Raw genomic sequence first — 22994 nt, 5'->3', positions numbered from 1 at the left:
TAAGGAACATTATGTCCATGGACAGCCTTTTTCTGTATAAGTCAAACCATGCTTCACAACTGCCTTCATTTATCTATTGTCAGTTGTTTCAGGGCGTTTTTGGAGTTTCAATAGTATTTAATGTAATAGTCCACAGGGCAACAAAGGCAGACTTATTTCTTTTTATTCTTAATAAGATGTGGGAAACCAAGCTATAACTTGCTTAACTGATCTATTATCAGTTGTTTCAAGGTTGTAGATACATGACATTGTGTGAGTTTTAATAGCCTTTTATATATGAATGTACACTTGGGATGTGATTTTTTCAAAAAAAAAAAGAAAAAACAGTGCTCGTATGTCTCCAATGATTACTGGACAACATAATGTAACTTCACATAATCAAAACATTAGCTGATATTTGAAAACAGCTTTGAAAAGATGAACCTTTCAGACGTCAGATGACAATGGCAAAAAGTGTGTTTATAGCACATTATGCAGTTATAATTAATAGTTATTTTTGACAGATTCAATGAGGAATGTATGTTAGCTTCTGCAACCCTTTATTATTAGCTTAGAGGTGTGTGGGTTACTGTACTTTAAACTAATCATGTAAAATCCAAATAAACTTTCTTTAATCACGTTCTTTATTGGCAAGGGTTTAAATAACTTTTCTGCATGCTTATTCAATGGACCATAAGAAATTATTGCATATGCCCCTGTGAAATGAGTGTAAGCTACTTTTTATGTTTATATTCATGCATATTATGTAATTTGCTGGAAACACAAGCTGCTGAAAAATAAAGAGTTTCTTTATTTTTTTCTTTATTTTTTTTCTTAGCTGAGTTAAAATTTTGTGTAAATTCATTATTAATAAAAAATATTTAGAAGAAGAAAAAAAACATGTCAATAAAAGGCATGTTCCTTGAGAAAATAAAGGAAAGACCATAGGTTAAACAACGAATTAATCAACTTCCTGTAAACATACATGAAAAAACATAAAGCACATATGTTCTCACTTATGGATTTGTCATATGGTTTTGCAATCCAAAACGAAAGACACAAAAAATTGATCTAAATGGTCTTTAATTCACAATGCACAGGAAAGCATACTCAAACCACACAATAACCAACTGCAAAAACCAGAGTACTTATACACATAATTTGTAATAAATATATACAAAATTTCAATATAATATGCTGTTCCATTTTCCATATAATGGGCAAGGTTTCACAAAAAAATTGTTTTTTAAATGTCTGCAAGACTGGACAGAAATAACTAGCAGGATTTCACTACAATTATTCTCACAGAAATAATAAAAAAAAGCATCACAACACTACTGTAAGAGAATAAGATTCTGTGTGTATCTTGCCCATACACAACATGCATAAATCCTGTTTTCACAGAATATTAAAGCAAGCCTAATATATAGCTGAGCACATAACTTCACTGTAATGCATTAGTGCAACATCCTCTTAAAGTCCGTCAAAACACCACTGGATCATGCTTCACTTCTTGCCAATTCCCTTTGGATCCCTGGTCATGTCCCCAATCTCATAGCCTGTAGCCTGGACACCAGGTTAAACAAGGAACAAGTGGACAGAAAACAACGCGGGCTGGAAGGAGAGAGAATTTTAGGCACCAAGAAATACTGAATGATAATTTAAAATATAATATTCTGTTCTTTTGTCAGTAAGGAAATGATTTAAAGGCCATTTGCAGTAATACAAGTCACGCATCTGGTGTGTGTCAAAAAGAATGAAGGTGATGCAGAGAACGACACGGGAATAACGAGACAGGAAGTTATTTGTTCTTCATTATGGTCACATTTCACTAGTCAATTAAGATTTGTTTCTGTGTGAGAGCCATTGATGAAAGCTGGCATTTTAGATTAACGAGGCCAAAAACACAATCTACTGTAATTATCAATGTGATAATATGAACAAAACAAGCATCCTTTGTGCAATTTGTCTTTATGCTGTCAGAAGGGCAGCATACATTAATAAACTAATTAACACATTAACAATGTAAAGAATGATTCCATTATTTTAAATGCAAATCTTAACACCTTTAACTAACACACTTTATTTTTAAATACAAGGAAAACATACAAATATATAATATAATATAATATAATATAATATAATATAATATAATATAATATAATATAATATAATATAATATAATATATAATCCATGCATCATTTACAAATAAATAAATGTATGACTTACGTGACAGGCCTTTTTTGCATCCTTATTTCAGATATAAAGGAAAAGTCAAGACATTTGGGTTAGATGAGAGAATTGTTTTAGCATTATGTTGGACTCCAAATTTTACCTGTTCGTCAGATTGGTCTTAATATACTCGGTGGAGTTGCTCTCTGTAACATTAGGAAAAGTCTCCATGTGAGATACACTGTTGAAAAGAATACATTTACATTACTTTTTGTGTGTGTGTGTGTGTGTGTGGGAAAATACACATTCATTCATAGGTATGCATGAAAATATCTTACCTTGTGCTATTAAGCATGGGAAACCCAAGAGTGGAGCTGAGGATCAGAAAGCTGAGAGTCCAGACAAGAAACATGATGTTCCTCACCAGCACTGACAGTGAATGTGAATGAAGCAGATCAGAGCTGATTTCAGCTTATATACAACTCCCTGAGCATTCAAAAGCTCTTGAATCTTTTGGGGATCTGAGTTGTGTGTGATTCCCACAAGCCGGGGTAGGTTTTGTCCTTGAATGAGACAGGGACAGAAGAGTTATGTGACCTTATCTATGTTCTGAAAAAACATGTGGGAGCTGACAGTAATCGTGTAAGAAACCACAGAAAGATGAATCACTTCCTCTCATCAGTGTTTGGTCATTCTTAGAACAGCAGTAAACTTAGATATATCAGTTTTTAGGTTTAAGTTAGACTTCCGTGTGTGTGACAACACAGTGATGATATGATTTCCAGGAACTATAGGACACAAGTTTATTTCTCATGATTATCTTAATGTGTATATCAGGCCAAACAATATATATTTCACCTTGTTTTAACTTTTAACCTTGGTTTCTTATAATACACGCGGCATAAAATCATTAAATATATATATATATATATATATATATATATATATATATATATATATACTTTTCTGTTATCTTTTAATATTGATTATAAGTATGTTGATGTACTTTTTGGCTTTTTAAATATTGTTTTATTGTATACTAATATACTGTAAAATAAAAATTAGACAGTTTATTCATCACACAAAAGGAAAAGTGTCAGACTCCATTTATTTTAATAAACTGCAAGTCACAGTTCTGAAGACATAAGTTAGCACATTTAATACATCACATCTCACAGCCTCTTAGCAGTGCTTACAGTGACAGCCAATACAATGACAAAATGTGCATTTATAGCACATCATATTACACATTTATAGCACATCATATTACAGTTACAGATGTGAGAGATCCAAAGATGTCCAGTTAGCATTTTAAATTATTTGATATTGATTTAAAGGGGGAACAGTGGCTTTGCAGTCCAATATTGTTAGCTTTGAGATTAAAGAACTTAAATATTAAAGGTACAGACAATACAATATAATTCATTATTTTAACTTAATTTCTTGTGGTATATAATGTCTGTTGTACATTATAGGGGTAAAACAAAAGATATACATGTTTTGCCGTTTTTTATATATAATATAATTAATTATATTATATTACAATTATTATTAGGAGCACTGACAAACAATTTCCTCTTCTTCAAACTTGGGAATGGCAAAACTCACAGAACAACACATTAACAGCACATCATTATTTAATCGTTATAGTACGGGTTCCAGCTTCAGTGAGACGGATGAGATCAAGACGTAAGATTTGTTAACTCTCACACCCGCCTAGGCCAGATCGTGACCCCACGGGGGTATGGGCTTATCGGAAGTCCTCTGCTGAAAACATGCCCTTGGCCCGTCGCAGGATGGAGTCTTTGGAGGCGTCATACGGATGCTCTTTTGAAGGGATCTCCAGAACGGCCGGGATTGACTCCATGTGGGCATCTATAGCGTGACGGATCATCTCTGCGATGAACTGGTTGATGAGGATGATGCCAATGTCACTGCGAGCCAGGAAACTCCTGGAAATGAAGAACAGATATAACTGATGCTAAAATTCAAGTTTAAAAAAATGATGTGTGTATTATAAATTCATCAAAGTTCTATTTTCAGTCATAATTGTATTATATGAAAACTACAGAATGCTAAAGTTAGGGATAGATGGATGGATGGATGGATGGACGGACGGACGGACGGACGAATGGATAGACAGACACACAGATAGATGGATGGACGGATGTATAGATAGACATATATAGATTTACATTACATATTTCTGTGTGATACACGTTATCATATCATTATATATGCTCTTAAACCATCCAGATGTTTCAAATCATGTATCTTACTTGAAGGTCTCCTCTATCTCTGCGATGCTAGTGTCCTTTTCCACCACCAAGAAATTGGGTTTTCGGTTTTTGTTGAGTTCTCCGATCCCTCCGAGGAGGAATCCGGTGCATGTGTCTTCGTCCCCTATAACGGCGATTAATTTCCCCCGTCCAGGCATCTTGTCTTTTGCTTATATTTGCACAAATGACAGACCGAATGGATAATGACAGACCGAATGGATGAAATGTTTTTCCGTCCTGCTGGATCATGTGCTTTAATCAGGTGACTACAGAACTTCCGCTTTAACTGAACTGTAAGCGCTTTATGTAGACAGCTGATCTGGAGTCAGTGAGTGCTGCTCGTGTTAATGTGGTGATAATGATCCTGCGTTAACAACTTAAATGCTGGCAGAATTCTGTAACTATAAAACATATTCTAATCATTTAGCGGATTTCATCACGTGTTGTGGCATAAAAACATTAGTGATAGGAAAATCCATCTACCTTGTGATTTGACGTTATAAACACGCGACGCTTGCTTGTCAGTCACGTGATCCGGGGTGTGAAGGAAGACAACAGTCAGAGTAAAATTCGCTGCACTGCCTAGAAATGGTACGTTAAAGTTACATTTAATTTTCACTTTGGGGGCATTTGTCGAGCTTCATGTTTCTTTTAATGAAAAGTTTTTGACGTGGTGTGTGTATGGAAATGTGATACAAATTATAAATAGTGTATATATAAGAAACGTTAGCCAGATGAGTTCTGCTAATGTTCATTTCCTGCATTATTTTGTGTTAAATTGCAGACCACCGCTCTGACCCAAGGCTTAGAGAGAATACCCGATCAGATTGGGTATTTGGTTATCAGTGAGGAAGGTGTACTCGCGGTAAGTTATTAATAAACACTTCATATGCAGTAAAGTTCATCATATTGCAGCTGCTTGACAAAATTAGATGAAATGTGTTGAAAAAGAATCTTGAGTTCTGAAGAGCGAATTCCAATTCATTCTAATATAATATACTCATGTAAAATACAATACAAGTGTGCGTGTGTATGATGAGTTCAAATGTAAAAGCTTCCAAGTGCCTCTGAAGTTTTCATCTTAAATAATCATAATCAGGCTCTTATGTTTAGATTTGGTAATTTTACTCTCATGGCAATGTTTAGGTCATTTTCTATGCAATTAAAGTGAAATAACTTAACTTTAATATAGGAGCCTATATTAACTCAGACGGCATTTAAAGGCTTTTGCATCTGAACTCTTAATGGATGGATAGATGTACAGATGATAAATCTCGTCCTGTCTCAGTCCGCAGGAGAGCTGGAGAATGACGAGCACACCGCAGGAGTGATCATGCAGATGGTCAGAACCGCTTGTCGTTTCAGATTGCATGGGACCGCTGAGCCCCCTTTCAAACGCATGTCAGGTAAGAAACGCATGTCTAGGGGCATATTTTCCCCTAGATGAATCTTTTAAAGCCTGTCAGGAATGAGTTCGTTTAGAATGTTTCACCCTAATAACAAGAGAAATTTAAGAAATTATACATTTAGCATTATTTTTATTATACAATTACCCCTCAACTGTCATTTACTATAGTGTGTGTGTGTGTGTGTGTGTGTATAATATATAATATTGTTTTCAAAAATCTATGTAAGTCTATCACTTAGTAAATATCGTGATCTTATTTTGTGTTTTTCTTTTTTTTGTGTGTTTACAGTGATGTTTGAAGACTACGTTTATGCTGTGACCATCTCCGGACAGAAAGTTTTTGTAGTCAAAAGGCAGAACAACCAGCGGGAACCTGTTATTGTGTAGTAAAGAGGATAATATGGACTGATCGTACCTATTATGACAAGCTCAAAATGGTGCCCTCACATTGAAATGACCCAGCCATTGCAACTATCTGATGTTTAGCACAATCACACTCAATTTCTTTTGTAAAATGACTTTATTACACCGATTTGGGGGGGGTCAGGTGTATTTGACCTGAACCAGAGTAAGTTAATGTGTTTTTCTTGTATGATTCTAATGTTACAGACTGGTTAAGGGATTTATCATTACTATGTCTTTTAATGCAGGAGTAACTGCTGTCAATATTTTAGCCCCCATTTATGCTTGAGTGGTCACATTTCAGGTATTACTGGGGTTCATTATATATGTGTGCGATTACATTTAACCCATACATCCATTAACATATGGTTTCCTCATACAAATATAAGACCTTAAGGACCTGCTTATCACATTCTATTTTTATGCAGGAATTATAATAGACTCAGATTATGTATACAAACACATGCATTAGCCACGGAAGCAGTTTTTCTTCAACAATGTTACACTGGGTGTTAGAATTTCATTATAAATTTCATATTCCAGTCTTAGTAAGGTGTTGTAATACAAAGTTATTTTCCCTGGGATCTGTGAAAGCAGAAATTTAAGTGCACTAAATACATCTTGCAGTCTATTTCCAAATGCATTTAATTAACAGGCTTGAAATCGCATCTTTGAATAATTGCATTAACAATAATATATTAAATAAAATACTATGCATATTTTACTTTCTTTTTTGGTTGTAGAAAATAAGCATTGAATTATTTGTGGTTACATAGAATACATTTTTAATTATAAAATATAGTACTATGTCATTTTTTTTAGCATAAACTATATATAATATATATATTACATGTAAATTATTCCAATCATGATGAGCATATTGTAGAACAAGATTAGTTTTTCTTTTACAAATTTTACAGAATTGACAAAAGTGCATTAGTCTGTCATAATCTTGACTGAATGACTTTTACTGCATATTTAAATGTCACTCCTGTTCATAGGCTGGAATTATATGTTTTATGAAAATAATTTAGGAAATTCCTAATCTTACTCATTGTTTCACAGTTACTTTATGCTTTTATCCATGTCTACCCATAATATAATACAATACTTAACCTTCATCTTTCATTTTTTTTTTAACATAATACAGGGTTAAATGAATAATAATATGATGAAGCTTTAAAGAAAAAAAAAAAAGAATATATGGAATGGGTGACAAAGGAGAAGAAATGGGGATGGAAAATACAGAATAGTGCGTTAGAATAGGAACTGGTTATGAAGTCCTGAATATGAAGTTGAAACAGCAAAGAGCATTTCAACATGTCCTGTACTGCGACGCACGTCTGGAATTTTCATGTGTTATTTATTTGCATCTTATTTATGCTCGAGCACTTTTAAAAATTCTCTGTTGTTAATAGTTTGATCGTTTTTTAGATCAATCCCGAGGCATACACTAGCACTACTATACCGCTCAAACTCATGTAGCTGATTAAAACCAAAGGGAGATGCTTTTCGAAACAGTGCCACTGTGCACAGTTTACTAGAGAGTATCAGACATTATAACGCAACACTCCTTAAGTTTAGAGAGTTTACATTGCCTGTGCCATGGGTTTTTGATAGGGCACACAAGAGTCCAAAGTTGTCCACAAAAAAAAAGAAAAAAAATTGCTTAAATTGATACAGATTTTCATTTAGTTTTCTTTCATTTATTTATTTATTTTATTTTTTTACACAATTTAAGAGTACTCTGATGTGAAATATTCCAGTATTATTTTTATGGAAACACAGTTACAGTAACAGTGTGGTAGTGCACTTTGTGAATCACAGGAAAGAGCAAAACGTAATTGCTAGACCTAATGGGTTTTTGATTATTTCATAATTTCCTTTTAGGCCCATATGGAAGTGAAAGAGGAAAGTGAAGAGCTGAGTGCGGATCAGAAATGTTAGTATCAGGGATCTTATTATTTCTTAACAGAGAAAGACCTATTAGTTGTCGCTTTTCTTGTTATTGAAGGACTACAACTGTTGTCCCATTTATCAGGCTTGTACATCTTTGTGGTAGGTTTAGTGTAGATTTACGCCGTGGCATGTTAGCAACTTATGTTTAAAATACACTAATCAAACAACGGATTAAAAATTTGTTTGTGGTATGACTGTGAGTTATTTATGCTACCAAAATTTTGGAAATGCCAAAACACTATATGGGTCATAAAAGCCGGATATATATATATTTATATAATATGATACAAAAAAAGCAAGGTTTTATATTTTACTAAAGAAACAGTACTACTATTGAACATGGCTAATATGCCACAGCCGAATATCAGATACCATACTATGCCATAAAAGCATGCACTTTTATTGTTGTGCAAGAGTACATAACTTCGAGCGTGTATTAAATTATTTTGAAAGTAATGTAGCCTACTCTTTAAAGTCTTATTCTGCACTAACTGTCTATAGATGGCGGTAGTCACTGTTTAAGCATCAACCACAACAAACAAAGAAGTGAAAGGAATGGACAATATATTTCCGACTTGATTCATATTTGTTATATGCATTTTTTTTTGATGATATTTAAAAATCGCATAATCTGGAATATAAACCAGTTTTGTAATGCACTCGTAAGATTTATTTTAAAGTAAACTTAAGCTTTTAATTTTTAGTTGAACGTCACTTCCTTCCCAGCCAGGAAGCGACGGCTCCAAGTAAACAGGACACGTACTTCGGTAATGCGATATTTCTGCTTTTAAATACGCTTATATGAACAACAAACGTTATTAAGAGCACATTCGGTTAACGTGTTTTGCACAGTGCTTTAGACATAAATATCATAATGTGGGATTTAATGTAATGTATGTATTCTCACACCTTTACAACTTGCCAACTAATTAACTAAAGACAACAATCACCGAAATGAGCTATAAATATAGTCAGTATTATCTTAATATACCGGGCAAAAGCAGTCTCAAAGACAACATAACACTAAAAAGTTTCAAAAAGTCAAATTATGAGTGTTTGATTTATTTGTATTTTATGTGCTTTCCATTGATAATACTAAAGTGTGAAACATTCACAAAAAGTATTTTGGAAATGTTTAGGTTTCAGCAAACTCCAAATATTGTGTAATGCTTCTAAATGAGTTTCCTACTCGCTCTTCTTTTATTTCACAGTCCTGAATCTGTGTTTACTTTTCAGGTGGAGATCACATTAGAGAGTATGAACACTGACTGATCCACAATGGAGAAGTTCGGTATGAGCTTCGGTGGAGGCCCGGGCAAAAAGGAGCTGCTGGAAACCATCGAAGTGCAGAAGAAACAGCTTGTGAAGTATCAGACCCGCTTTAAAGATGTCGTCAGAGCGTACCAAAGCCTACTCAAGGAAAAAGAGGCCTTGGAAGCCAGCCTGAAGGTGCTGAACATTTCACAGGAGGTCGATTTAAGTCAGCTTGGTGGAGGTACAGAAAACGCTAGACGACTTTTACCCTCTGACATTGGAGATGACCGATCATCTCTTCATAGCGAAGACAGCCTGGATACAGCGGCCTCTAGCGTGACCAGTAACAGCACTAAAGGAGACCAAATAGAGGACGACCAAAGCTGTACTGTAGATGGAGCCACCGCTGGGACTGTCTCAAACGCACTGCCTCAGCAATCTGAGGAGGCGAGTGGGTCAGAAAGTGGTATTAGCAGCAGCAGCAGTGGTGGATGTACAGAGTTGGCACCACCTGCAGTGGACACAGACCGCCGTATCATCCAACTAAAGATGCAGCTGTCCACTCTGACCAGTTCCTTAACCACCGTCACTCAAGAAAAGTCCCGAATGGAGGCTTCATTCCAGGCCGACAAGCGCCAGATGAAGCAGGAGCAGGAGGAGCTGCGGGCCAGGACGGAGGAAGAGAAGAAGCAGCACCAGGTGGAGATGCAGAGCCTGCAGGAGCAGCTGGCGGAGAGCAAAGCCCGTGTCATCACCCAGCAGCACGAACGGGAGCAGGAGCAGAGCAATCATGCGCTCATGCTCCGAGAGCTCCAGAAACTCCTGCAGGAGGAGAGAGGGCTGAGACAGGACGCCGAACTCAAACTGGAGGATTCGCGAGAGACGTTGGCTGAAGCCATGCAGGCGGCAGACCGAGGGATGGATTATGAAACGCAGCTGAAAGAGATCACTCAAGAACGGGAGGAGCTGAGGACAAGCCTGAAGGCGGCAGCGGTGGAGAAGAGCAAACCTGATCCACGTGTCGAGGAGCTCCAGCAAGAGATCGCAGGGCTCAAAGCTCACTTCAACCTGCAGCTCCAGCAGGAAATCAGAAAGGTATGTTTTGAATGTGACGTATTTTACAGTTTTGTCTGGAATTCCACTTATGTGACCCTGGACCACAAAACCAGTCGCCAAAAAAACATTGAATGCCAAAAATCATTAGGATATTAAGTAAAGGTCATGTTCCATTAAGATATTTTGTAAATTTCCTACCATAAATGTATCAAAACTTAATTTTTGATTTGTAATATGCATTGCTAAGAACTTCATTTGGACAACTTTTTTTTTTTTTTTTTTGCATCCTCTGTTTCCAGATGTTCAAATAGTTGTATCAGCCAAATATTCTCCCATCATAACAAACCATACATAAATGGAAAGTTTATTTATTCAGCTTTTGGATGTTGTATAAATCTGAGTTTCAAAAAAATTGAAAACTCCTCATTTTTAGTATTTAAAAGTAGCACATGTACAAGAAGAACTGGTGTTTCTTTCGTATTTTGGCGTACTTACATGTGAGTGCAGTGTTGGGAGGAGACTTGGTTCAGTCCATTGGTTGTTGAGGCAGATTTGAATAAATTATTTGCAGTCGATTGTAAGAAAGTGATGAGGTTTAAGTAGTCTGAACCTTGAGATGTCGGGACTACATCAGCAGAAGATCATTTTATGACATTCTAATTTAAAATTACAAGTAAAAAAAAATAAAAATGAAACATGCATGGATGAATTGTCACAATAAGGTTAATAACATGCATTTAGAAAATAGATTACAATAATGTTTTTTTTTTTTTTTTAAAGAATGAATTTTCATGTTATGCTGACTTTAATATTGGTATCGATCAATGTTAATATTTAAAGACACCAAGAATTGAAGACATTTTAAATGTAATTCTCAAAATGAACAATCCATTTTTTTTACTGTACATCATAATGTTGTAATTCCTAAATTCACTCAAAAGTATTCAAAATGATTAATTGAAGTCTTAGATTTTGAATTTACTCTTTATATCAGCAATTTATTGGTTACTGGCCATAACATGAAAATTATTAAAGGGAAAGTTCACCCAAAAATGGAAATCTGTCATTAATTACTCACCCTCATGTCATGTTCGTTCACCTTTTTGAAAACAAATAAAGGTATTTTGATGAAAAAATATTGGTTCAGGAGCATTTAATTAAGATTTAAAGCTTTTTTTTGCAGGTGGCACAAGCAGAGGAGCGTCTCCGAGAACAGGCACAGATGGAGGAAGGACGAGTTGCCAGCCTCGAGGAGCGAGTGTCTGAGCTCTCCGAACTACTGGGTGCCTGTGAGAAGGCCAGGCAGAAGGACCAACAAAATGCTCAGAGGCTACGAGAACGTATTCTCCAACTCGACACTGAGAACAAAACCCTCGCCATCGCAACAGCCAACAGGTCAATGACTTCCGATCTAAACCTCGATGACGGCAACTTGAACGTGGACGTCTTAAAGGGCAAACTCGAGAAGGTGAAGAAGTTACTCCTCCTGGCTGCGCAAAGATCTCAAGACCAGAGTCTGGACATCGAGAGGCTACTGGAAGGAGAAAAGAAGCAGGAAGTCTCGGAGAGCGAGAAGGCTTCAGTGCTTCACTACCAACAAGAGCTCCGGCAGCTTAGAGAGGAGTTTGAGCGCTACAAAATGAGGGTGCAGGGTGTTCTTAAAAACAAGAACACGAAAGATGGCAACCAAGCCAAGGAGTTCGAAGAAGCACGTGACCAGCTGGCCGAGCTGAAGGAGAAGTACATCAACCTTCGTATCATTTCAGACGAAGCAGAAGTCCAGCACAGACGGGACCTGGAGGAGCGACAGCAAGCGCTTGTAGCACTCCAGCAGACCCACAAACAGGAAGTCGAGAGGCAGGAGGCTCAACACAGGGAGAACTTCTTGCGGCTTGAGGAAGAGTTGCACAAACAGAGAGATCGCACCATGGCTCTTCTTGCAGAAAAAGACCTTGAGCTGGAGCGTCTCCGGGCAGCAACGGTGATCGGCTTCGGAAGCCATCAGAAAGATGCTACAAATAACAGCACAGCGATGGAAGGAGGTGACCTAGAGGAAGCCGATCCAGAGCAAGAAGAAAGTGACATTATCACTCAAGCTCTAAAACTAGCCGGGCGCAATGAGCCGACTCTATTGTTGTACGCCGAACAGCTGGCGCGCAAGGAGGTGGAAGTGGCCGCCTTGCGCAAACAAAAGCATCGTTTAGAGGAGGACTTGCATCAGCTACAAGGAAAGCTGATTGCTAATGGGGAGAGGCATGAAGAAGAGGTCGCTGAGGTACGGTGCCAGCTAGACAAACACATTCGGGACCAGAGGAGAGACGGGGCCAACCTTGAGTATCTCAAGAACATCGTTTATAGGTTTCTCACGCTCCACGACATCAGAGGGCGCCAGCAGACACTCACAGCCATTTTGACCATTTTGCACTTTAGTCCTCAAGAGAAACAGGCTGTGCTGAAGCAGCAACAACAAAGTTGGTGGACGGCAGGGACGAGGTGATGCAAATGAGATCAGAAGAGTGAATTTACGGTTCTACTGTGGTGAAATAAATATCCCTTTATTTTTGTTGACCACTTATTGTGTGCAGTGCGAGAAGATACCACATATCAGGAGCAACAATGTGGATATGTTTCCGATAATGACATATATATACTCCCGCTATTGCATGACAGGATACTAAACAGTTTATGAATGGTTTGAATCCAGTGTTCGATCATGTAACACTGTTGACCAATACTCCCAAGCTTCCCTTTTTTTTGCGTGCAACATAATATTAGACCTCGACACTGTGTTTTCAGTCTGTATCAACAGAGTTGGGTGCACCAAACTGTTGTTATTGATTTTGTATAATAACTGAAGACGTAACGTAACACTTTTGCGTTAAGTTGAAAAGTTAACGTTTACAGAATGGGTTATACCAAAGAAAATGCTCTTAAAAAGCCCCAACAGGCTTTTCAGAGGGAATCTAGCAAGTAATGCCTTCACACAGCAGCACTTTTCATATAGTGTCATGATGAAAAATATGTAACTATTTTACACACAAAACAAATTCCAGGGTTTTTAATGGGAATATATCATCGATTTAAAAATAAATATGAAATCGTACAATTTTTAAACATTTTGCAGTTTGTATTTAACTCAAGGTTGTGTGCGCGACTTTAATGTTATAGGTTTTTTTTGATAAATTTTGGTTGGCTCTAGTTTTCTCTGATATTTGAAGGCCACACTGTTATTCCTATGTCTAAGCTGAATATACATTATGCTTTTTTTTGAGAAAGCTAATTACAGATCATTTTCACAGTTGTCTTTGTCATTTTCAGTCAGTCAATTATTGTACATTTTCAATCTTGACCAACCAGCATTTAATTATTTTATTTTAGTGTAATATTACAATATATTTTAAAACATTTAATCGTCAGTTTATGATTTGTAAAATCCAACACTCCAAGCAACTTTTTAACAATACAAATATTGGTTGGAATAATTGTATGGCAACAATAATAAAAAAGGAAACCTAGCAAATAGTTTTCTCTCTAATACTTAATGTTCAGAAAATGATAATTATTATTATAAAAAATAACAGTATGTCTACAGTATGACTTATTAAAAAGATAGGTGCTTCTTGCATCATTTAAAACAGTGGCTGAATTGGAGATAGGATACTACTCTTTAATATTTCTGCCATTTAAAAATATGAAAGAAATGAGTGTAGTATGCCTTTCAATAGTGGTCTTGGAGTTTCCCAACTGCACATTTTGTGTGTGGCTCCATTGATACATTCAGATCAGTTTATGAGCTTTCTACTAATGGGCAGATTGCTGGTTTGTTAAAACATATTTTAATAGTACAGTCCCAAACATAAAAACATAATATGTCTCTTTCAAATAAACATTTTAAAATACTGCAGAAGTGGCAAACTTTAGAGTAAAACTTACAAGCATTTTCAAAAATAAAAATAAAAATACAAACTACACATGAAAAAGTAGAACAACCATTTCCTTTTCAAGTAAGGTTCAGGCTGGACCAAAAAGAAATATATATACAGACTGAATAGCTTATACATGATTGTACTGTGTATTAATGACACTGAACTCGACAAATCTGTCTAGTTTTAGATATATCTTAATCCAGAGTTTGTTAATCCAACTCTAAATGAGATTGAATCTAAATTGTAAAAAAAAAAAAACACATAGAAAATTATGTTCTAACATAAAAATAGTACAAACGGGCTAAACAATGCAGTAGAGGTGCTCCTGAGCAGAGGTTACTAATGTTCTACTTAATGTCCCTAAATAAAAATGAACAACATGACTGAAATATAGTCATTGATACTTAATAAATCATCATAAAGCATCTTAAACTAATTAATGAATCTGTTTGACTAAAAGTTGATTTATAAAATAAATGCCTTTTCCGTGCAGTGCTAACTGACTGCAAGCTTTAAAATACTTGGTGCACGTTAAAATGTAATTTATCTAATATCTAGTGTGAAGTCTAGCAGAGGACTTCAAATGATCCGAATCAAAGTATCAATGTTTTCTGGGTTCTTCATGTGTCATCCAGGACCCTGTATAGCAGCAGTATCTGTTGTTTCTTAACTGTACATCCAAAATGAAAGGCCTGTTAGTTAGTGTATGGGTTTACCAGAAGAAGAAATGTGGGCTGATACCTGTGCAGGTGTTATGGGTTAAAATATAGCTGGTATATTCTGAAAATACAGTCTCGGTGTATGTATCATTGGATCTGCTGGTCATTGTTGTTGACGTGAGTCTGATTGTCACTGTCTGTGTAATGTCTGTAGATCCTCTGGCAAGGAGCTCTCCAGGAGTTCTTCTTTAACTGGAAGCCGCTTGTTTTACAAGCTCTTGTCTGGGGAGGACATTTAGAAGAAGAGGGAGAAGCTTCTGGGAAATGTTTTAATGTAAAACACAAATAATTCATTTTTATCCCCTTCATACTCACCCCTTCTCCCAAAGCTTCAGGATGAGGTCAACAATCTCTAATTCGGATTAGTCTTTGGTCCAGGTCAGCAGATCCTGAATTAATGAAAACAAAAATGCAATGAGCCATTAAAAGAGTAATTCATCATTTAAAATGACTGTTATTATTATAATCGAACCCTCATGTTGTTCTGAACTTGTAGGGTTCTTGTTCTTCTGTGGAACACAAAAGAAGAATTGTACTGGCCGCACTTTTCCATGCAACTAAAAACAGCTAGAATTTTAAGTCATTATTCATTGAAAATCTTCAGGTCTTGATTTCTTTGGTGTTTATTAAAATTCATGAGAGAAGTGGAGATGTTATTTAATAATTAATTTGCGTTCTTTTTTATAATTGGTTTATCCAGTTTCAAAACAATATTATTGAATGATTCGTTCACAAAATTGTTAAATAATCTAGGCACAATATATTGTTAAATAATCTAAGTTAACAGCAGACTGTGGGAGAAATCTGAATAACAACTTCAATTTTAGTCTGTTCCTCACTTTTGTTAAAAGGTTTGGGGTCAATAAGATTTTTTAATGCTTAAATTCTCTTATGCTCAACAAAGCTGCATTTATTTTATATAAAAATAAAGTAGAAATGTAATACTATTACAATTTAAAATAACTGAGCTGAATATTTTCAAATGTAATTTATTCCCTTTTTTGCCGAATAGATTTTTAGCCACATTATAAAATTTACTGTCATTTATTATAATAACAGTAAATATAATATTTACTGTAATTTTTTCTTCAATTTGATCTATACTTACTGAATAAGAGCATTAATTTCTTTAAAGAAAAGCAATTCTGGCTGACCCCATAGATTTGAACAGTATTAGTTGTTAGTTAAATATACTACTAATTCCATATTATCGTTTTATGATGCTTTTTATGGTGCATATGTATCCTTTTTGAAGCTTCAAATGCTCAACAACAACAAAAAAAGCCCCTGTTTACATTCATGGAAATTGCATGGAAAAGAGCGACCAGGGCCCGGTTCCCCGATAATGCTCACTCTTAGCACGCTAAGAAGACTCGGAAGATATTTCTTACCAAAGTTCTTTATGTTCCTAAGTGTTTTCCCCGAAGTGTCCCTTAGGAAGCTTCTTAACACGCTGCCTCTTACGTCCGATGTTATAAGAGCGCTGTCCAAAGTGAGGGTGCTGAATTATTTGGCATCAATTGCTCAGGAATCGATTTTCCACTTCACGCGAAGGTGCATTACAGCGTTAAGAAAGACAACACGTTCTATGCAGAGGAAACATGCCTCAATTTATTCCAGTAAGATTTATTTTAACATAGTTTAAGTTATCAGTAAAATATAGACTATAAATGATTTATCAAATGGTCAGTAATATGTTCACACGTTATGATCCCTCGCTAATTGTCCACCCTCCTTATCCCGTTGTGCCACTTGTGCCGCTTCTTGACATGGGTTTAACGACTTCTAAAAATTATGAAATACACTTTTATATTAATGGTAAGGTACTTTGCAATCAGAATTGATTGCCAATCAGCTGCAGTTACTTCTGTTTAATGTGATTTTGATTGCCATTGGTTAATGTTTTCAATAAAAAGCAACCTATCTACAATGAACACAGAGAGAGAGATACAGAATATGGCTCCTCGGCCGGCGCCGTCTTTTTATTCAATACAAGGACACGTTGGATCGCTGCCATAGTTGGTCGCTTACTGGACACCACCATGCTTACCCATTTATAGATCTTAGCCGTTTAGAGCCAAATTGTTTGCAAGAAGTTGATTGCCAATGTAAACTCTTTAATGACATTACAAAATAGCCTAGGCTAATTACCACCATATTAGTTTTGATACCAAATGAAGTCAACTTCATAGGCCTGTATCCATTGCGAACATATTTTATTATAAGTCTTAAAATGTCCATAACATAAAATCATTGTTGAGCCACAATATTGTCAACATACCATAGTTTGACTTGTACTGAGCTGTGCTGATTTCTAAAGACTGCTGGGCCCAGTTCAATTTCTCAAATAATTTATCTTCTTGTGTTAAACAGAAGAAATCATATGGGTTTGGAACGACTTGAGAGCGTATAATTTCTGGGTGAATGAATCCTTTAAACATTCACTCTGAAATGAAAATAAAATTAAAGATTTATGAAGTATAGTTTTATAAGCAATGACCAAATCTAGATCCAAAATCATACTCACAGCTGCGCAGATCGCCTCTAAATGAAGACATTCCACTTTCTGAGTCATCTCTCTGTGCCTGAGCAGATACCAGCCATCAAAGTTTGGAAGAAACGCCTGAACGCCATATATAAACATTGATTATAAGCACAATTAACAGGAAGTTTTTAGTTCCCCCATATCCTGGGCTGTTTCTCATCAAAGGAGCATAAGCCTAGATAAGATTTTACAGATTATTGATGCCAATGGGTTTATGATGCTTTTGGGAAACGCAGCCCTGGCATGTTACCTGTACAGACCTGTCCAATCTCCTTTCAGAGTTAGTTGTGGGTGGACCTGCTTGCTCCAGGGTCTTCATGAACTCATCCTCACTGAAAGACCACATCTAAGGAGGGGTCTGAGAAATACATACACAACTGTTTCATTGCAACTTGAATCCCAAAGCTTCATATCTGAGGTCCAACATAATCAATGGAAATGGCCTATACACATCTCCTTAATCTGATTTAACAACCGTCCATGGAGACAAAGATCTCTGTGGTGGCATGAGGCTTTCCAGATACAGTTCCTAAAGAAAAGAATGGGTGTGGTGCTCAATAGGCTACTGCTTAGTGAATGAAATGAGACCGTAAAGCTGTCGTTAAGCTCTTAACAAAGGTGCCAGAGGTGTTACCAGCAGAGGAATGAAACTCATAAACGCTAATTTTATGCCTCAGATTGGCGCTCTGCACCTCTGATAGTCTTTCTTTCTGGATACCCTAAAAGTAAAAATGAAAAACCGAAGAAAGGAGTTAGACGTAATTTTACTTTTACCTTAAATGTCATTTTTCAAGAATTAACATTTGCAGTAGGGCTGCACGATTATGACAAAAATCATAATTGTCGATTATTCCTTTGAAATTGTAATTGCGATTATTAATTACGATTATTACAATTTACATTGATTGATGTTTTAAGTAGCTTTATACCATGTTTAAAGCAACTTCATGCCATATTTGTATATAAAAATAAAAAAAAACAAGCTGAAAACACTCTTCCTGAAAAACTTTTATTGCTTTTCTACATTGGTTTGGTTTCTTTAAATAAAAAAAAAGTGCAAATATGCAATAGTATGCATGGTATTATACTAAAACTAAAATTACTACTTTTAAAAGTCACTTGATGAGGACTTTATCATTGTGTAGAAAGGTCTTGTTATGCTGTGTATATACCTTTATGGTTCACACACACACACACATAAACATACATACATATACATATATATATATATATATATATATATATATATATATATATATATATATATATATATATATATATATATATATATATATATATATAATATTCAGCACATAAGATTACTGCAAAGTTTACTTGCATACCTGTTTTAGTGTCCAGTGTTTTTAGCCAGTTTCTTGACCTTGCTTTGGTAAATCACCTGGAAAGAAACTCCATTCCTCTTTTGTGCAATATGCCAAAATCATATGTTTAAAAAAATGGCTGTCAGATGAGCCTTGCTGCTAAAATGGAGCATAATTTACCAGACATCTTCAGGTCTCCGAGGTGAATAATGTGTGGCCAGCACTGAAAGGTCTTTATAAATAAAGGGTTTGTGACACCAAGTGTCACATTGGGCCTGCAAGCAGAAAATAGACGGAAGAGTCATATCCTGCCCCACAAATGTTGTTTTGCACATGAAGCTTATATTTAGAAATAACCTAAAGGTGAATTTTTGAAGAATATCATGACTGCTGTCAACTACTAAATAACAAAAAGGGGTCCATACATTTGTGTGCTATATTTAAAAGCCATGACAGTAACAGAACAATGCCTTTGTGTCATTTTGACAGTTCCAATCCCCATTCACTTTCACTATATGAAATAAATGCCTTAGATCATTCTTTAAAAAATCATCTTTTGTTGAAGAAAATCATGAGTTCGGAAAGACATGTTGATCAGTAAACAATTAAAGAATTTAAAAAAAATGTTCCTTAAAGAGAGACTTTAGGTGGCATGTGAGTTTATGCTTACGGAGCCTGAGTCCTGGTCATGTTCTCCATGAATTCACTGTAATGAATGGTGAAGTATGGTCTGTAATCACCACAGTAGTGCAGCGGGGTGATAGTGCTACACGGTGAACATAAAACATGAAAAATATGCAAAACTACACTATGTTCAATCAATTGTTAAAAACTGATGAAGAAGAAACTGTGTTTAAAAAACATGCAATTTCACCAAAACCATGATGTTAAACATCCAAACAGTTCTGAAGTGGTATGGGGTTTGGAGTTTGCTCATGAATAAACATAGACATAAACTCTAATAGGAACAGACCAATAGAAACGCTATCAGCTGTTATTGTCATTATTATAAGTTCCTAGTAATTGCTTATGCGGTTTATGTGCTACTTTGAAAAATACATTATCCATACCTGACCTGGCCAACACAGTCTCTGAAGAGACGGATGGAGAGGGTGACATAACAACCACGGGCTCTCCTAGCAACACGAGCTCCCAGAGCATCTGCACGTGAATCAGGACTGACTGGAAACATCTGATTACATGAAGGTCAATTAGGGCTGCTATTAGTGAGGGCTGTAAAATCAACAGATGGTTAAGTAATTACAGATAACATGTTCAACCGGTGTAATACTCACTTGGAAAGATCCAACTCGAAAACTAATGGAAGAACCGTGGGGGCAGGGAGCAGATTCTGCAAAAATATAACCACGTATTAAGCATATGTGCATGATTGTCACAGTAAAATGAGGCAGGCACCTCTGTCTGCGGTTGTTTTACAGGGTTTCCTGCTGGCGTTTCGACTTTTGAGGGAATTCTGACCTGCAAATCCAAACTGAATGGATTTAAAAACAGTTTGGAAAAGAGTTTTTCCATCCAAGATCTTCTCACATGCATCACCACACCCATCACAGGTAGGTTAGTGTTTGGTCTCATTACAGAATGAAAAATATGACTTTTTAACAAATATGAGATTTAACACTCTATAATAACTTGAGCTCTCTGTTCGCTATTTTAAAAGCAGTATGAATGTTGGCAGGCAAATGTTTGTTTCTTTGGGTGGTTTTCATGTTTATGCACATCTTTACTGTATAACTGCTGAATAACTGCTTTATTAATGGACATACACATACAAATGTATTATATAAACACTACCATTCCCAATTTGGAGTAAGTTAGATTTTTTTCTGAAAAGCATTTTCAGTCTATCATGCTCGTTTCGGTTGCATTTATTGGATCGAAACAGTTTAAAGTAAAAACAGTACTTATGTGAACTATTATTACAATTTAAAATAACTGTTTTCTAATACATTTCAAAACTCTAAGGCAGAGAGAGTGGTTCTAATGTGCTGATTTGGTGCTCGAGAAACATTTTTATTATTAACAATGTTAAAATCAATTGTGGTGCTTCATAGTTTTTAGATATACTTCTGAAGAACAGAAAATTCAAAAGAACAGCATTTATTTTACTGCCGCTTCGATTAATTTAATTCCTGTTGAATAAAAGTAGTAATTTCATTTAAAAAAATGATTGACCCCAGACTTTCAAAGGGTGGCCTATGTGTGGGACAGAGTAAGAGAGAATGAATAATCTGTCGTCTTTATCCTATTGTTACTGTAAGTTTCTCTAGGGATATAGAAATACTGAAATCATTTCCACCACAAAACAGGTCCTTGACTAAATACATTCAGTTAAAGTGTAAAGTCTAAATAGACTGGAAAACCTGAACAAACGTGTGTATCTTTCATTTCAGTTACACACTTTCTGAAAGTAGCACCTTTTGACAGATGCATCTTCCACCAGAATGTACATGCGTACCCGTGGAAATGTGCATGCTCCTTCTGAAAAAGTACCTCTTACTCCGAGTCTGACATGAGGGTACACGAGCTAATAACAACCGAAAGAATGTTAGAGAAACACAGTGATGCTGCGGTTGATGTGGTTACAGTGATGTTACAAATAGAACGTTTGTACTGTCTCTGGGTTTCCCCCCGCTTGTAGCAAACACTTAAACAGTGTCAGATGTTGGTACATGCACATCATTTGTGTACCAGTCTATATTCTATGGCTTGACTTTCTCGGGGTCGAAGGTAACGACGCACACACTCGAGACAGGCAGCGAAGCGCGTACACGGCACCGGTAGCGCTGTGTTTGATGTCGCAGACTTTCATGGCCTTTCCAGAGCACTGGAGATGACAAATGGGTCCACTGTGTCTTTAAAATCCTTCTGAGAATCGCTTGCTTTTGTGAATAGTCGCGTTTTAGGTCATTGGTCATTGTTTAGGAAAAATTTAGGCTGAACAGCGCCTACTTGCGGCTATGAATGACTTAGTACTGACCCAGGACCACAAAGGGTCCGTTTTTTGTATACATCATCTGAAATCTGAAATAAATAAATTGAATGAATACGCTTCCCGTTGATGTACGGTTTGTTAGGATAGGAGAATATCTGGCTGAGATAAAACTATTTAAAAGAAAAAACCTGGAATCTGAGGGTGCAAAAAAAAGAGTCTAAATATTGAGGAAAATCACTTTCAAAGTTGTCTAAATTAAGTTCTTAGCAATGCATACTACTAATTAAAAAAATATTTTTGATATATTTACGGTAGGAAATTTACAAAATATCTCCATGGAGCATGATCTTTACATCCTAAATGATTTTTGGCAAAAGTAAAACGTGACCCATTCTATACACATGACTTGTTAGCTATTGTTACACATACACCTGCTACTTATGACTGGTTTTGTGGTCCAGGGTCGCATATGGGTATTGGTTTTCAAGAAGGATTCTAAAATAGGAGACCACAAAATGAAACAACTTAAAAAAAAAATGAAGATGGGGAAAGGGAGAGGGTATGGAAATAATGAGACAAAAGGCATATTAAAGCTGTTTTGGTCTTTCTTTTAATATAATAGGCGTTAAGATCATTAATATAGATATAGTCATAAGAACCAACCAACCAACAAACAAAAAGAATATGTCTATAAGATAAAGAAAGGTCAGATAAAAAATGGACATTCATTAATATCCAAAAAATGAATGAATTAGTTTCAGACAAAGCTTGTGTCAACATGTTTCAGTAGGCCTGATGCTAGTTATTTTGTGCTTTACTCTTTAGAATAAAGGTTTATTTTAAGGTTATTAAAATAGACCGTGCCTGGAAAAAATACTGATATTAGGCTAATTATAAAATAAATTGTTTAACGTATTGGCCTAGTTTAATTTACTAATACAATATGACAATAAACTCCAGTTGTTGTTGTTGTTATCATCCTCATTAGTATAATTATTATTGTATAACTTCATTTTGTC

At 35.8% G+C, this 22994-nt stretch overlaps 3 protein-coding genes, 1 long non-coding RNA gene and 1 pseudogene across 4 annotated transcripts; 2 read left to right on the top strand and 3 right to left on the bottom strand.

The window, feature by feature from the left end:
* Positions 1-1045: 1045 nt before the first annotated feature.
* On the bottom strand, positions 1046-2643 carry LOC127956664 (uncharacterized). The gene is made up of 4 exons (XR_008153613.1): positions 2491-2643; positions 2316-2393; positions 2210-2230; positions 1046-1593 (listed from the first exon to the last, which is right to left on the bottom strand). It is a non-coding gene; the product is annotated as an uncharacterized LOC127956664 (long non-coding RNA).
* Positions 2644-3241: 598 nt separating this feature from the next.
* Positions 3242-4692, bottom strand: LOC127956662 (V-type proton ATPase subunit F). The gene is made up of 2 exons (XM_052554781.1): positions 4432-4692; positions 3242-4104 (listed from the first exon to the last, which is right to left on the bottom strand). Exons 1-2 carry the CDS (start codon positions 4587-4589, stop codon positions 3903-3905), a joined length of 360 nt encoding a protein of 119 aa, XP_052410741.1. The 5' UTR covers positions 4590-4692; the 3' UTR covers positions 3242-3902.
* A 130-nt stretch (positions 4693-4822) lies between these two features.
* Positions 4823-6965, top strand: LOC127956663 (ragulator complex protein LAMTOR4). Its single transcript, XM_052554782.1, has 4 exons — positions 4823-5022; positions 5216-5296; positions 5720-5837; positions 6129-6965. Exons 1-4 carry the CDS (start codon positions 5020-5022, stop codon positions 6224-6226), a joined length of 300 nt encoding a protein of 99 aa, XP_052410742.1. The 5' UTR covers positions 4823-5019; the 3' UTR covers positions 6227-6965.
* A 1859-nt stretch (positions 6966-8824) lies between these two features.
* LOC127956603 (GRIP and coiled-coil domain-containing protein 1-like) lies at positions 8825-14705 on the top strand. Its single transcript, XM_052554635.1, has 3 exons — positions 8825-8967; positions 9437-10549; positions 11694-14705. Exons 2-3 carry the CDS (start codon positions 9479-9481, stop codon positions 13005-13007), a joined length of 2385 nt encoding a protein of 794 aa, XP_052410595.1. The 5' UTR covers positions 8825-8967; positions 9437-9478; the 3' UTR covers positions 13008-14705.
* A 537-nt stretch (positions 14706-15242) lies between these two features.
* On the bottom strand, positions 15243-20615 carry LOC127956558 (protein DENND6B-like; annotated as a pseudogene).
* Between the last annotated feature and the right edge of the window lie 2379 nt (positions 20616-22994).

Source organism: Carassius gibelio, chromosome B4, assembly GCF_023724105.1.
Source record: "Carassius gibelio isolate Cgi1373 ecotype wild population from Czech Republic chromosome B4, carGib1.2-hapl.c, whole genome shotgun sequence".
NCBI lineage: Eukaryota > Metazoa > Chordata > Actinopteri > Cypriniformes > Cyprinidae > Carassius > Carassius gibelio.
Note: the sequence above shows the minus strand (reverse complement) of the source record. Positions and strands in the feature narration are given on the sequence as shown.

What these genes read in the sequence shown, in the direction of transcription:
- LOC127956662 (XM_052554781.1), bottom strand. Translation starts at nt 4,589, where the DNA reads ATGCCTGGACGGGGGAAATTAATCGCCGTTATAGGGGACGAAGACACA. An exon ending in GAGATAGAGGAGACCTTCAA is followed by an intron (nt 4,105 to 4,431) that starts GTAAGATACATG and finishes CTTCATTTCCAG; the next exon opens with GAGTTTCCTGGCTCGCAGTG.
- LOC127956663 (XM_052554782.1), top strand. An exon ending in GTGAGGAAGGTGTACTCGCG is followed by an intron (nt 5,297 to 5,719) that starts GTAAGTTATTAA and finishes GTCCTGTCTCAG; the next exon opens with TCCGCAGGAGAGCTGGAGAA. An exon ending in CCCTTTCAAACGCATGTCAG is followed by an intron (nt 5,838 to 6,128) that starts GTAAGAAACGCA and finishes GTGTGTTTACAG; the next exon opens with TGATGTTTGAAGACTACGTT.
- LOC127956603 (XM_052554635.1), top strand. Translation starts at nt 9,479, where the DNA reads ATGGAGAAGTTCGGTATGAGCTTCGGTGGAGGCCCGGGCAAAAAGGAG. An exon ending in TCCAGCAGGAAATCAGAAAG is followed by an intron (nt 10,550 to 11,693) that starts GTATGTTTTGAA and finishes TTTTTTTTGCAG; the next exon opens with GTGGCACAAGCAGAGGAGCG.